The sequence below is a fragment of the Nycticebus coucang genome, chromosome 4, assembly GCF_027406575.1.
Source record: "Nycticebus coucang isolate mNycCou1 chromosome 4, mNycCou1.pri, whole genome shotgun sequence".
Taxonomy (NCBI): domain Eukaryota; kingdom Metazoa; phylum Chordata; class Mammalia; order Primates; family Lorisidae; genus Nycticebus; species Nycticebus coucang.
Window position 1 is genome coordinate 68,187,016 of NC_069783.1, and position 16,041 is coordinate 68,203,056.

The window sequence follows — 16,041 nt, forward strand, 5'->3', positions numbered from 1 at the left end:
ATAATCACCTGTTTTATAATTAAATTCCACAGGAAAATTGGATTCCCTTTATGCCAACTGCTTCATAGTTAGCTCTGCTTGAATGTTCCCTGGTAGATAAAGCAAGGGACATCTACATTCATTTAAACTGCCGATTAACACCCCAGGAAATCAAAATGGCAATTTGATGATGTTTACCTCCCTTAAAAAGCACCATTCACGTACCTGTACATTTGGAATTGGGCATTCTTTCTTGAGTAGTTTAAATGAGAAGTAGGAGACCTGGTAAATATCTGGCCTTTTGTCAGGGTCTGGTTCCAACATATACCCTAAAATAAACACATGTGAACTTAATAATATCCCCAAAGTTATTACATTAGCTAGGAAGCATAATTTCTTTCTCTACTAGAAAATTTTGTAGTTTTAAAATTTTTTTTTCTCATAAAAGTCAGGTAGTACAATTAGTCCTTTCCCTTCCCTCTCAGAGAAGCTCTTATTTTCCTGAAATATTAATATCCACAAGAAAATAAAGTAATGTAAGAAGTCAACTGAACTTCATATTCTGTGCACACAACAAGGATTCAAGCTCTATGTTGAGAGTTACCATCTTCATATTCTAATACCTAGGTTACATGGTCTTACTTATGGCTTTCTTGACTATACTCTCTTACTTAAGGCTTTCTTGACTATCCTGCTAAACAAATGATTATTCTTGGTAATTATAAATAAGACCCAAACTTCATGAATTTACTTATTCTTTTGCTGGAGATATTAGCTGGTTTCCAGTTTTTAAAAAATTACCAAGTTAAAGAAAATTACCAAATAACACATACATATCTACTTTTATAGTAATCACCTATTTCTAGGTCCTTTAAGCTTCTGCCTCTCTGAAACTGGAAACATCCTTAGGGAAAAAAAATCTTTTAAGAAGTCACACAAACACATGCATACTTACTAACAATAATGCAAGGTAGTTTATTACTTAAGGAATAAAATGAATGCTCAGGACACTAAGTTCAGAAAGAATTAAGTGAGGATACAGTCTTGTGAAGGCCCTGCAGAAGGTGCATGACTTGAGCTGGTCTTGGATGGAGATAGAATTTAGTCAGTTGGGGAAAACGGAGAAAAAGCATTCCAAATGAGAGAACAGTCTGAGCAAAGACGGACTTAGAGAAAGATGAGGATCTTCTGCTGCAAGGAAGCCCAGGAGCCAAGAGGGCAGGGTAGAGAAAGGTTGGGTGAGTGGCATGGAAGCAAAATATAAAAGATCTTCAATGCCGTGCTAAGAATGTGGGCCCTACTGTGGGACCACTGGCAAACTGCTGAAGTTTCCTGAACAGTGACATGAGAGGTTGATGTTTTATAAGATGAATCTTTTGGTGAGGGTATGCTGGATAATTTGAAGAGAAGAGAGAAGCTACTGTACAGGCATGAGCTGACAGAGTCTGTATATACTACTGTGAGTAGAAAGAATGATCTGAATAGAAAGAATGTAATGAAAACAGTAGAAACTCCAAAACAAAAAATATAGCTAAAGCTTGGCGTGTGTAGCTCAGTGGTTAGGACTCCGGCCGCATACACTGGAGATGGTGGGTTCAAACCCGGCCTGGGCCTGCCAAACAACAATGACAACTACAACCAAAAAATAGTCGGGCATTGTGGCAGGTACCTGTGGTCCCAGTTGCTTGGGAGTCTGGGCAAGACAATAGCTTAAGCCCAAGAGTTTGAGGGTGCTGTGGAGCTGTGATGCCACGGCACTCTACCCAGGGTGACATAGTGAGACTCTGTCTCAAAAAAAAAAAAAATACAGCTAAGGAAATAACCAATTCTTCCTTCTCTCTTGCTAGCCAGATCCAAAAAAAAATCTTAAATTTCAGTCATCCAGACTTAAATGGAGATACAACTGGAAGAAAATGGAAAAAGAAGAGGGGACCTTGTTTCAGGGCTAAAAAGAATCAGAGGCAATGATGAAAGATTTAATTTCAGACCTGTGAGTTTAGGGAGATAGCGAAATTGTCGAACAGTTTACAAACTGAAAGTAGTTTGGAAAAGATGTCAGTGTTACAGTCATAAAGAGTTGCTTTTCCCAATATGAATTTACTGTACAAATGTTAAAAAGAAATTAGCAAAATCTCCTACCAGGCTAACATCAAATTTGGCCATTTCCTCATATTTCCTGCCAATCTCACAGAGCTGCAATTCTAATATAGGTATTATATAATGGTTTATCTCTGAAAATAATGTAACAATCATTAAATGCCATACTCCATTCCTTGAAATACCCCTTTCCCGTGGTCAGCAGGAAATGGGAGAAGCAAGACAAAACTGGCACAACGGAAAGGGAAGACACTTAAAAGCTGTAGTCATGTTAACGTGGGTAGGTTCCTGTACTTTTTTCAGCTTTACTTTCTTCATTAGCATAATGGGGGTAATTATATTTAATACATAAAAGGTTTGAAGAATTAAATGATGTGTAAGTAGGCCCTCAACAAATGTCAGATGCTCCACCCAGATTTGCTCCTTCTACTTTCTCCAGTGTATCCCCATCCAGGACCCAAAGTTAGTTACTCAGGATCTGAATTCCATAATGGCTAAAACTTTGATAACAAGCGTCTTGACCAATGTGGAGAGGTGATAAAACTATCTGTTTGTTTAGCTTTTTAGTACAGGGGCTATGCAAAGACTGCTTATTCTACCATCTGGTTAATGAACGCTTGCACATATGCTTGCTGTGATGATACAAAGAATGGGGAATCTTAAGACTATTTTCGCCAAAGCATTGAGCTTAGATGCTTGTTATTAAAATCCAGTGATGAGATTAAACTACATGAGAGGAAAAACCTGGTTTCATGGAGTTATATAGTCTTAATTATGTATTCACTCCAGTCAATGCACTGCAATCATTTTCATTTGAGTTACTTCCAGTTTTGCAAAGATGAATTTATCACTTCATATGAGTCAGCTGGACTTCTTTGGTACCAGAGATTGCAACAAAATACAGCAGGGCTATACTACTCAAAGCACAATTAGGATTTCTGGTTGGACAGCTGGCTCAGGTGTGAAACTGAGTTTAGGTTTCTAGCAAAAAGACCTATTGCTTTAACTAGACACTGTTACATTATCTTTGTGTTTCCAACCATTATCAGCTGATTTCTTTATCTTTGCACCAGCCTATTACTTCTGCAATCTCATCCTTTATCTTCTGATTTGTTCTTAATGATGAAGAGATAAAAACATGAAACTACAAACCTGAAATACTTACTAATTAGGCAGTGCATGTCCTGAGAATACCGAGAGTTATCAGGAATTGTGAAGTTTCCATCACAAATTGCCACCTGACTCTCCCCGAATGGCAAGGTGAAGTAGCATAGTTTATACAACAAACATCCAAGAGCCTAAAAAAAAAAGATAACAGATTGCTACTTGTGGTTTATTTACTATAAATGTAAATGGATCTAACGAGAGATACTGGTACCATCTACATTTATTAGCAGATAAAAAAAAACTACATACCATTAACCTATTAGAAACTTGGAGTAGAACACAATGCCATTGTTTAACAGCTGAGCTGCACTGTTTGTATCATTATTACCCAACTGTGCTCCAGTAAAGAACAAATATTTTACCTAATTTACTCTTATGAACTATAATAGTAACATATATGTGAAAAACACTTAAATTATTTTCAGACCTTGGAAGTAATTTTCTTTACCATCCTTCAAGTAGTAGTGGCTGGTCCCCTCACATCAATCACAAACTTGATTTAATGGAGTTCACAGTCAAGACTACTGTTATCTGAGGTCTGGATAGGTTAGTTGACACCTACCCAAATGTCTGCCTTCGTAGTGATGATTTTGCCACTGTACAGGTTGACCATTTCTGGTGCTCGATAGGACAGCGTTGTGTATCTATAATCAAAAGATTCATTTTTTGTTAAATATGTCAAGGTTACAGTTAAAAACCAGGAGCAGCAGAAATATTTTTTTTACCATAATAGAATCCCTAGGAATAATCTATAGAAGAGAGCATGATACATTAGTGCAGATAAATGAAAGGCTGTCCTTAGTACAATCATATCATCACAGCACGACCCTCTGGCAGCAGTCTTTCTAGTTTAAGAACATGGAGACCCAGACACTAATACACTAAATAAACTCTAAAAGCAATTTTTCTTGGGTTATCAAATGACAAAAATCTTCTCCTGTAATTCTTGTTATAGAAAATATCTTATTGATTTGTTTTCAGAAATAATACTCTTTAAATGTGGCTCTCAATATGGAGATGTAAAAGTGACTGGGATATTCGGAGAACAGCAGAAAGTGGGCTCTGGTGGTATCTGTTGAGTATGAGGTGGGATCAAGAACCCTTCATCTTTGCTCCTGGAATAGGACAGAAATAAGAATTATCCTCTTATCTCTAGCTCAAGATAAAAGTAGTATAAGCTCTAAGTGAATTTCTTGGTGTTACCAAGCAGGTTATTTGTACTGTTTGAGTCTCCAGATCCCAACTGGGACTGGTTTAGACATCCATCAGCACTAGACCAGACGTCTTCTCGCTCCAGGCGTGGTTGCCCGGGGTGATGCAAGGAAGGACAGAGAGGATCAGGATGTAAGTGTGCAGGCTGGACCGCTGACTCATTACTAGTAATAGCCAGTGCTGTTGCCTATGAAAAAATCCAGCACTGTGGACATGAGAGGAAAATGGGTCAGGCTCTTATTGGAGCCACAAATCTAAAGAAACTTTGTCTCACGGAAGTCAATGATTGGTTCTCTGTAGAGATTTCAGTGACCCTACTCACCATTAATCCCATCACGACTGTCTTACCAGCAAGAAGGAAGCAGGAGTTTGGGGTTTGGTAAAAAGCACATTTGTTTGACTGAGAATGTCCTGGCTGTTGTGATCACACTTAAAAATGTCATAGTACTTTCATGGTATGTGCACGACTTATGTGATGTCATAAATCAAAACATCTAAGTACAATGACCATGGGACCATTGACAAAGTGCTCTAAGAGTCCTTTCGCTTACTCTGCTGATGAACACTGTGAACCACCCCCGCCCTCCCTACCATCCTTCACTTAAAGGCAAACAACCCAATCTGAGAGAGAGGACAACTGACTAGCACCATTTTCTCCCCACCCCAATCTTCTCATCCGCAAGCTGAAAGTGAAGTTGCTCACCTGATAATGGACAAAATTCCAAGAAAGGAAGAAAAACTTACTTTTTAATCTCATCTTCAACTGCATTGACTCCCTCGGTTTGTGGATTCTGGAATTTGTTGGTGGCACTTCCAAAGTCACACAGGACATAGTGGCCTCGGTCATGCAAGAGGATATTTTCAACCTGAAAAACATTCCCCAACCACCCATGCCAAGATATCATTTAGTAATGCACGTGAAAATTTGGTTTCACAGTCATTTAAATAAAATGTTTTGTTTCCGGCAATCTCATTAATGTGCCAGGAAAGTTATTCCCTTCCAAGTGTCTCAACAGGAGTCATCCTAGTGGAACCAAAGGAGATGCACAGTAACAAGAAGACAGTAGGCAGGAGAAGAAGAGGAAACTGCCCAGCAGGGAAGCAAGTTTCCAGCCATAGTTCTTCTGCCTCTGCAGAAAGAATCCTCATGTTTCCAAGCCTCCGCACCTCTGCTCCGGGTCTTGTTTCAGTCTAGGAAGCTCTCCACGTTCCCCACCTCCTTACTCAACTATCAAAATCCCATTTCAAACCCCAGTCCAAATGCGCAGGCAACCCCCTCAGACAAATGTCACTCCTTCTCAGTTTTCCTTCAGTGTTTTTAATTCTTCCATCCTTCTAAGTACATTTATCAATGTCTTTACTACACCAAATTAGGAAATTCAGAATTAGTACTTTTTATATTAGTTAATTCTCAAAGATATAATATGCCTGGTGACAAATTAAAGTATTACGCTATTTTTTTATTAACTGAATTCTTTCAGCAGTGAGTTAAGAGTTCTAGGTAGCAAGAAACCTGTAACGATGAAAAACTAGAGAAATCCCTGGCGTCAAAGCCTCAACCAATGAAATTACAACTCCAAAACACAGGCACTGTGTATTCAAGGTGTACTGATGAGCTTTTGGTCTAGATGAACTGAGCTGACTAGTCTGCTGGAGGACAGACCTGGCTATGTGTGGACAGTAAAATGGCAGCCAAAAAACTCTCATTAGGCCAACAAGACTGTAGTCTCCACAGTCTTTTATCTCTAGCCTTCCAAAGACGGACCACCTTTGGAAAGCAAAGACAAGAGTAGGCTATAAGCTCCTTAAAGACAAGCATCACCTCACATTCAGTCTTTTCTACCTAGTGCCTAACATGGAATGGAAGAAACAACAAAAAAAGAAACATGCACACTGTGTGTGTGTGTGTGTGCGCATGCACACTGTTCTGTCAGGAGCAAGACGGACACACCAGATATCCAGGCCCCACTACTGTACTACTACTGATTCTTTTAAAAAACAGTTGGCCAATTATAATAGTCTTTAATTCCTACATTATTTCTTTTTTTTTTGTAGAGACAGAGTCTCACTGTACCACCCTCGGGTAGAGTGCCGTGGCGTCACACGGCTCACAGCAACCTCTAACTCTTGGGCTTACGCGATTCTCTTGCCTCAGCCTCCCAAGCAGCTGGGACTACAGGCGCCCGCCACAACGCCCGGCTATTTTTTGTTGCAGTTTGGCCGGGGCTGGGTTTGAATCCACCACCCTCGGCATATGGGGCCGGTGCCCTACTCACTGAGCCACAGGCGCCGCCCCCTACATTATTTCTAATTCTTCTAAAAATTATAATATTTTATAGTCTGTATCTGCCAATACCAGTATCTGAAGTCTTTGCTGCCAACCAATTCTCCAGTTTTGTGTTTCTTATTCCTACTGAACCTCACTCATGGTTTTATTATTAGGGGTTTTGTTGGTTTTAACAGAACTCCATCTGTTAAGAAGTCTTTGAGACTTGGGTTTAAAGTCTATTATTCTCCCAGAGGGGATATGCTGGTGCACTAGGGGAACACTACAAACCTTGAATCACTTGAATCCAACATTCTGACTTTGATACTTTTCAGATAGCATGAACTATGGCCATCAACCTGCATAGGTATGCTCTTATGATTAGGAATTCATAATCATAGAATTATGAGTTAATAATGATTAGGAAAGATTTGCTCCCTTGAGATAAGGCCGAGGCAGGCAAGTATTTCTACTATCTCTACAGCTTTTTATACAGCTCATTGGTTTAATCTATTTACACAAAGTAAAACAGTCCAGCTTTCCTGAGCATATACTCGCTTTAGGAATGTAAAATAATTCCAACAAAGCAACACTAATGTTTTCAATCTAATTTAGAGGTTGTAAAAATAACAGCCATAATTCACTAAGCTTTTACATGGTTTATCCCACTACATTCTCATAATAACAATATTCTTATTATCCCCATCTTACAGATGGAGAAAGTAAGGCTCAGAATAATCAATTGCTAAATACCACACAGCTAATACGTGCTAAAGCTGGGACATGAACCTAAGCAACCTGATACTAGAAAGGAACAGGTGATTATATTTTGGCCAAGGCAAGAAGCAGGTTAGAAGTAGAGCAATTATTCAAGACCCCAAACTTAACCTTCCAAGGAGGGTAGGTGTGATGATACTTGCCCAATGCAAGTATCTTAGTTCTTTATGTTCAGAAATGTCCTTATACTAGAAATCTAGTCAATAAGGAACCAAGTGTTTAAACACTAGCCAAGCTAATTTGTTCAATGTCTTTTCAGCATTTCTTGTATCACCTAATATGTCCTTTTTTTCAACTGCTCACTCTCCACTAGTCAAATTCCAGCTACTGTTTAAGTCCTTGCTCAAGTCCTAACTTCTCAGTTAAACCTTCCAAAACCACCCTACAAAACCTACAAAATTTACTGTCAATAGGATGGGTCTGCAAAGGCTTTTGGGACAAATCAAGCCATGCACATTGGTCACTTACCCTATAGTTTATGGCTGCCGACAGAAGCCATGAACTCCAACAGAAGAGTTAAGCATCTGCAACAGAGACTGTATGGCTGACAATCCTAAACGTTTTACTATTTGGCCCTTTGTAGAAAAAGTTTGCTAATCTTTGGTCTATAATAATCACTGATGACCATTTAGAATTTGGCCACATTTTTTCACTGTGGGTTGGAATTTAACTTCTTACATATGCTTGCTTTCCCAAATAGAGTACAAAACCTTTGAGGCAGGGTATTGTATTATGCCTGCGTATCCCCGACAACAGCTAGTCCAGTACTGAACACACGTCAGAGACTTTTAAATGTTGCTGATGAAATCATTTACTCAGTGTGATTCAGCAACCATCTTCCTCCCTGGCCTCCTGCACCTTGCCCAGCTCCTGTTAAATCATGCTTCTCCTATTGTATGTGTGCACTCCCCTTGCAAGTCAGTTTCTATACTTCTAGTGCTGGAATGTACATCTAGAAAACTGAAAAGTTAATTCATATTGCAGCACAAACATGATAGTTGTAGGGGCCAAAATCACTGCAGGGGAAGGAAGGAGGACCAAGTAGACAAAGGACAGAATAAAGATGAAGCACACTGTTGGCCTGATAAAGACAATAATCCCTGCTCTGGCTACTTTCAAGTTTGGTGGGAGGATTGAATAAGATTATGAAGGTGAAATCACTTGGCAGCAGCCACCTTAGAAGTTTCTGCATTCTCCACCCGCTCTTAGTCTGTGCTGGTGACTTGTAATGTCTCTGTAAGCCTAAAGGGCCAAACTGACCACTGTTGCTGCCCTGTGTTACCACCACCACCACCATCACCGACAAAACACTTAACACAGAGCACAGTGTGTGATGATGACACTGGACTTGGCGGGCAGACCTCAGAGACTATTTTAGATGTCTGCCCTTGGCTAAATCTTTAACCTTCTTTTGGCTTGTTTCTCATTGGTAATATGAGACTGATAACATTTCCATCAGCGTTATGAAGCAAGTAAGAGAACGTATGTGAAAGCAAACTATAAATCTCCCTGTATATAATGTTATTATCATACATTTATGAAAGAAACATGCCTGAAATTCTGCTATATGCCAAGTACTCTTCTAGGTTCTAGAGAAAAGGCTATGAACAAAACAAAGTCCATCCTCTCATGGAATTTAGAGTCCAACTGGGAATAATAAGAAAATAATTTTAATTGCCCAGTAGTAACTGATGTTATGAAATAAATTCAGCTTCTTAATACATGTCGGGTGATGAGGATGCTATTTTAAGTAGCACAGTCAGCGAAGGTCTCTCTGATAAGGGGAGCAGAGACCTGAACAAAAGAGGAGCAGCCACAGGCCCTGTAGGGGACGAGCACTCCCAGTAGAGAACAGCGGTACAGAGGCCCTGAGGCGGAGGCCGCTGGGTGTAGCTGAGGCACGAGGCAGGCCACTGGGGCTGTACCAGCAGTGTGCTGGGCACTGGTACTGTGAAGGAAACTGACAACATGGGTGGGACTTATTACAAGCCAGCACGGTCACAGGAGAAGAAAAAAGACAATGCAGGGCCTCAGAGGAAGTGAAGGACTTAGAAAAGTGTAACTGGTAACAGGATTAAAGCACAGAGGCAGTAGTGATAGTAGTCATAGGAGGAATAATAATAATAATAATAATAGTATCAGTAGCTAACAGCACTTACTAAGTGCCAGGCAGTCCCCATGCACGTTTACCTTGAGTATTTCATATAACCCTCACAAAGTCTTCTTGTCCCCCTTAACAGATGAGAAAAAAGTTACCTAACTAACTTATCTGAGGTTACGAGGCTCACAGGGCAGGATCTGGGCTCTCTCTGGCCACCTGCCTGGCAGGACCACAGCCTCATCTACTGTGCATGGTGCAAGGAAGGAGCAGGGACAGTTCAAACTGGCGATAGCAGAGAGCGGGAAGGGAGAAACCGGAGACGCAGACCCGGGGCAGACTGAGGAAGGCCACTTGGGCACCACGTGGCATTTGTAACAGGTCAGCCGCACATGAAGACAGTCATTTTAGGAAAGTTAGCTTGACAAAAGAGAAGGGAGATTAAGAGATGGAAGACAACAAGGGCAGGCACCATGGTTCTGGTGTGAAGTGCTGAGGGCCAGGTCCAAGGAAGGGTCAACAGGAGTGGGTGGGGGAGATTAAATGGGATTAGTAAGGTAGAGAACCCACTGGACAGTCACATGCCGTCTGGTGAAAACTTCAGAGAATCTGCATAGTGACTGTTTTGGCCACGTCCTTTAGGATATAAGCCTAAAAACTGGTTCTTGCTGCTTGCAAACCTCGAATCTTTCAGCTGTGAGACTGCGAGGCTGCTGACCTTATTTCCCAACCTATCAGCTTTAAGGGCTATTAAAGCTGTCACTCCCAAGCTCTGCTCTAACTAAAAGGTCTGAGAAGCCACCTCCTACTGACCTCTTCATCTTGGTATTATTCCAAACAGGTATGGCATTCAAACATTTCAGTCAGAGAACATATTAACACTCTAAAACTTGGCGGATTCAATGAATGCAGGTTTTCAAAACTGCGTTTCTAAAAATGGAACAAGAAATCTTCATCCTATTGTACCTTCTAGAGATCAAAATCTCTCTTCTGACAAAAAAGGAGACATCTGTGACTTTTTCAACACAAATGTGCTTGTTAAGCTTTAACCTTTTCTTCCCCTTTCTTAAGAGTACTTGAATAGGGTGGTGCCTGTGGCTCAAAGGAGTAGGGCGCCGGCCCCATATGCCGGAGGTGGTGGGTTCAAACCCAGCCCTGGCCAAAAACTGCAAAAAAAAAAAGAGTACTTGAACAAATAGCGTGGCATGATACAAAAAGTAAAATAAAACAAAAAACCCAAGATGAGAGTGAAAAGCCTTGGTCTTTATTCTGGCCTGATCACTTATTAACTGTGCAGATCATACCCTTCTGCGCCAAGGCTTCCTTACTGGTAAAGGAGAAGGTTGGCTTTGGTGTCCTTCCCAGATCTATGACTTCATGATCTATAATAATGCTCATTATCTTCTCTCAGAAATGGAAATTTAAAATGTGGAAAATAATTAAAGGTTTAAAATAATGTATTTGAGGGGAGACACTTAACATAAAACAGCACTTCTGTTACGGTTACTGTTTAGAACGTAAGTTGCTCAAGGACAGCCGCTACTTCTAGTTACTTCCCACATGTAACTGGGAAGACCACATGTGTGGTAGGCAGGGCTGGGGCTTTCCTCGGTTCTGCGTGGGAATGAGCAGGCCCACACACAGGGTGGCACTGGCCTAACAAGGTCCACTGCAAGCCTAGCCTATGTTCTTTCCCATGTCCCACCTGTTATGTACTATGGCACCTCCTCATCAAACTGAAAGTCTGCTCAGAGAAGCCACTAGCACTTTGTCTGGCAAACAGGACAACCCAGAAATTTCTGGCTCTGGCTACCACTAGGACTGTGGTGCCGGTTCCAGCAGTGATAGGGAGCTCAGAGTGGCTGAGGCTATGTGATGCAATGACAGAGCCAGGGTAAGGGAGCTACTTTGGGACTTCTCACTCAGACCTTGGGAAGCCAGGGGTGCATCAAGCACCTGTTACCGCCCACCACACTGACTAGGAAAAATCAACAACAGTGAACATGCTAGATGTATCTAGATGGCACTCAGTGTTAAGATTTGGGGAGTTTTACAAAGCTCCAATCCAAACAACCAGGAGTCAATGACTAAAAACAACTGCAACAAGGACATCTCTGCAACAATCACGACTGAGGCCTCTCCAAGGAGAGTGAACCACAGTGGGCAAACTGGCAGCACACGTGGTGGTCTTCAGCATCACTTAATCCTCAGCCACAGAGCCCAACATTACTGTGTTCCCAGCACTACCCTGCCTCCCTTTTAGAGGTGCCTGGGTCAGATGCTGAGGGAGGGCTGGGGAGTGGAGCGTGGCAGCCTCTCGCCTGTGCTGTTGCTCAATTCTAGTTTGTTCCACATTCTGCTGCTGGAACAGCCAGTGGACTGTACAGTGCAGTGAAGGAAGATTCTGGGCTCTGCTGCCTTCACCCTACTGCTGGGAGAGGAGAGGGAATGGCTTGTGACTGCTAACAGACATAGTCTCTTTTGGAAATGATTAAATGTTCTGGGATTAGATAGTAATGAGGGTTGCACAGCCTTATAAACATAGTAAAAACTGCTGAATTATATACTTTAGAAGGGCAAATTTCATACCTATACTCCCAACTATTCAGGAGGCTGAGGCAGGAAGGATCGCTCCTTGGCAACATAGGGAAATCCCATCTCTACTTAAGTTGTTTTTAAGGGTGAATTTTATGGCATGTGAATTATATGTCGATTTTGGGGGGAAACTTTAAAAAAAGAACAAAAGGAAGGCAACTATACTGCCTTGATTCTCAAACTTGAGAGTACAGAAAGCTGACCTGGGGTGCTTATTTAAATATGAATTCTTGGACCTCTCTGACACCCCCACCAAAATACTAGTGCAATAGATTCAGTGTGGAATCTGGCAGCCTACATGTAACAAGCATATTAGAATGCAAATTATTAGCTATGAAGCATGCTTCTTGAAATTGTAATTTAGAATCTGAAAGGACAGATTCAAATTCTGATACTGCTCTTTCTTAATTTTATCACTTTAGGCAAGTGACATAACCTCTCTGCTCCTTTGTTTCCTCAACTGTAAAATGTAATGAAGAATGCCTAACTCCAAAGAGATATTATACATAAAGCCTAAGACAATATGTGGCACATAGTTAACGCTCAGTAAATAACAAGCTGAACCCTGACCAGGTACCAATTCCATTCAACAAACATTGTCAACTGACCGTAATACAAAAGGCATAGTGCAAAGCAATGACAATTAGGATAAATTTTAAAAAATAATCAACCAATAATGCAATATATGAAACAGACTTTAAGAACTAGGTATCATGACAACTGCAACAAAAAATAGCCAGGCGTTGCGGTAGGTGCCTGTAGTCCCAGTTACTTGGGAGGCTGAAGCAAGAGAATCACTTAAGCCCATGAGTTTGAGGTTGCTGTGAGCTATGACGCCACAGCACTCTATTAAGAGCAACGTAGTGAGACTCTGCCTCAAAAACAAACAAACAATAACAAAAAAAGACTAGGCATCATTTTTTACAAACTATTTAAATTAGCTTGTTATTTTTCAAGAACCTAGAAAAGTACATTTGGGGTATATAAGTAAAAACTAAAACAACATGGGTTCCAGGCATTTCATAATTATAAAGAATTTCTGGAGTCCATTTTAAGTAATAAAATTGATACCTCTACTACACTTTTTCCTTTGTATTCTTTTTCCCCAAGCAGAATGTAAGTTTAGAATTAGGGACCTTGCCTTAAAATTCTCTCACATCCCCATAGCATCTACTCTGTCCTTGGGGCAGACAGAAGACACTCAGCAAAAATGCACTAGAGGAAACAGTATGGTCTATTACCTTCAGGTCACGGTGGATAATAGGAGTTTTGCACTGATGCAGGCGGGCAACGGCTTCACAAGTATCACAAAATATCTGGAGCACTTCATTCTCCGTAAAACCTGTCTGCAGGCGCTGGTTCATCAGGTTTACCACCTGGCCTCCTGAGATGGGTGCAAAGGAGAGGTTATAAACACTCAGACTTGTCACCTGCCCAAGAGAATGAATGGCTATTCACAGAGAGCTGCCTGCACTAAGGTAACAGAACTGACCACTGGCTGAGCCAGCTGTCTTAGCTCTCCACTTGGGATTTATTTCCTTACAATCTGATGCCCCTTCTAATGTGTCAAAACATTTTCTTTATTTTATAAAGCATTCCACACACTTGATCTTAGCCAAAAGGCCAAGAAGCGATTACTATAAAGCATTCCAGATGTCAGCTGCCCTGTCTTTAAGATTAGTAGTAGAATGACATGATGGTCCTACTATAGTTGCCTGGTTATACTGTCTCAATTGTGTATGAGGCCACAGCCTCAACTTGCCGTATCTCTGTGTAAGAATCAGATTGCATAATAGATCCAGGGAGCAAGAATAAGACAGTTTTATAGTCTGCACTTAAGAAACACTTGGTCTCTCAGATTCGCTACTAATTGCTTGGCCTGCAGGAAAGCTAGACCAACATTTACTCTCCAGAAAAGACTGATGGCCTTACTTTCAAAATTATCCAGATTGCTAGATATTTCTACTACCTGGTCTCTAAACAATTTACTGTCCAAAAAGGAATGAGCAAAGGAAAACAAACTGTCAAGTTGGAATTTGGTAGTATTTTTAGAAAATGAGGTAATAGTCAACACAGTGAAAGCTGAAATTATGGGTTAACATCACATTTGGGGTATTAGCAACATATTTAATTTACGGACAGTATCTTTACCAGCAGGAAAAATGTCAGTGGAACTGAGGGTGATTACAAACAGGGGACCAAACAGGAAGACACTGACCTATGCCAAACCTCCAAACAATGATTTTTATGAAACGCAGTCAATTCTGATAAATTCATGCTAGTTTGAATTTCTGAAGATAAATTTTGTTTTTTGAAACGTCGAGCTTTCAACTACTTAACTCCACTGTTAACAGCAGCAACACTTGAACATAGCCTCACCTTACTAGGAATTACAGCTCTAGAACAAGGACAGGAGAGTCAATTCCATTAGATGGAAAGGATCCCTTTACCCCATCACACAGGATGCCGGTGTGAGTGGGAAAGAGAACACACGCACGAGGAAGTGGGGAGGCTACACTGCTTTTTATTAGTCCATCTGAAATCAGATCTGTATTATGTGCCTTTGTCATTTGTTTTAAAGCATCAAAAAGAACATGTTCATTCCCAATCCTATTTGTCATTTATAGATAAGCACCAAATCTTCTTCCTAACAAAAATGGGGTTTTAAACTACCCATCATTTTCAAATGCTTATGCCACTGCTCCTTGACAGTACAGGAATAACCAGGAGTTGACAGCAGCCTTGGTGTCTTTTAACCTCTTAACTTTTCCACCTGAACAACATACTTTGGGGTGTAGCGCTCATTATGTGAAACGACCCCCCTGCTCTGACAGTCAAAATGCTAGAGAAATAGAGCTTAAGGGAATGGTTCATATACATACCTCTGCAGAAGTCCATCAGGATGAGAACTTCCCATACATCGCCGCTACTCACATTGTTGATACTAGAATCAATGTAACCCACAATGTTCTTGTGCCCTGACAGGTCCCTCTGTGAACAAGAGTTGAGAAATACATTATCTGTTAAAGTTTAATTAGCACAGATAATTTAAACACACAGAGATGACACCAGTGCTAAGAAGTAAGAGTGGGGGTTAGCAATAGGTTTCTTGAGATTCACAGCCAGATCTTCAATAGCAATCCGGTGATCTTACTAAACCAGAGCACTTCTGAACCTAATTCTAGAGTTAAACACACTCAGAATGCCTACTTGCTCACTGCATCAATGCCCCATGTATAATAGAAGCAAAAATTCCCATCTTCGGAAACACACCAGAAGGGTTAAAAGCACAGAGACAATATGGACTGTTAAAATACATAAATTTTTAATAAAGTGGAATAAAATTAATGTTTTCCCTGGTTGTAGGGGCCAAAGTGAATCCTACTTGACTTTTAAAGGATTTATACTTTTTCTCCCTTTAGGAAATACACAAAAGACTATTTATAAAGTTTTGAAGGAATACAGTGTTTCCAGATCTTAATATTTTGTTCATCATTAAGCCTTTCAAGACAACAGACTGCAGTATGAGATGGGGCCTGCTTCTAGCTTCAATTGGAATTGCAGTCGTTCCACTGCTTCAGCTGGGGCATCTCTTAGGGCTGCTTGTGGAATTCATTCACCCAGGAAATATTTACTAAGTACTTGGTGTGTGTCAGGACCCATCTAGGCACTGGAAGCTGCCTCACAACTTGGTATAGTTAGTTGTTTCAATATCCATAGAGGTGGATCTTTGTAACGATGATGTTCAAAACTCAAGGTCGTTAAGAACTAAATTGAATAAAGAAAAAGTAAGCAAGCAGGGTAATGTGATATTTTTGCCCCAATACAAGGTAAGATTTTATTTTTTCAG

General features: G+C 40.6%; 1 protein-coding gene across 8 annotated transcripts in view; it reads right to left on the bottom strand.

Moving 5' to 3' along the window:
- Positions 1 to 16,041, bottom strand: part of AAK1 (AP2 associated kinase 1) — a 189,616-nt gene that overhangs the window by 68,817 nt on the left and 104,758 nt on the right. For all 8 annotated transcript variants that reach the window (XM_053587787.1, XM_053587792.1, XM_053587789.1 and 5 more), the window contains exons 4-9: positions 15,074 to 15,182; positions 13,433 to 13,575; positions 5,200 to 5,321; positions 3,806 to 3,887; positions 3,242 to 3,374; positions 205 to 308 (exon numbers count right to left, since the gene is read on the bottom strand). In XM_053587787.1, coding sequence (XP_053443762.1) covers positions 205 to 308; positions 3,242 to 3,374; positions 3,806 to 3,887; positions 5,200 to 5,321; positions 13,433 to 13,575; positions 15,074 to 15,182 — 693 coding nt within the window. The remainder of the gene's footprint in view (positions 1 to 204; positions 309 to 3,241; positions 3,375 to 3,805; positions 3,888 to 5,199; positions 5,322 to 13,432; positions 13,576 to 15,073; positions 15,183 to 16,041) is intronic.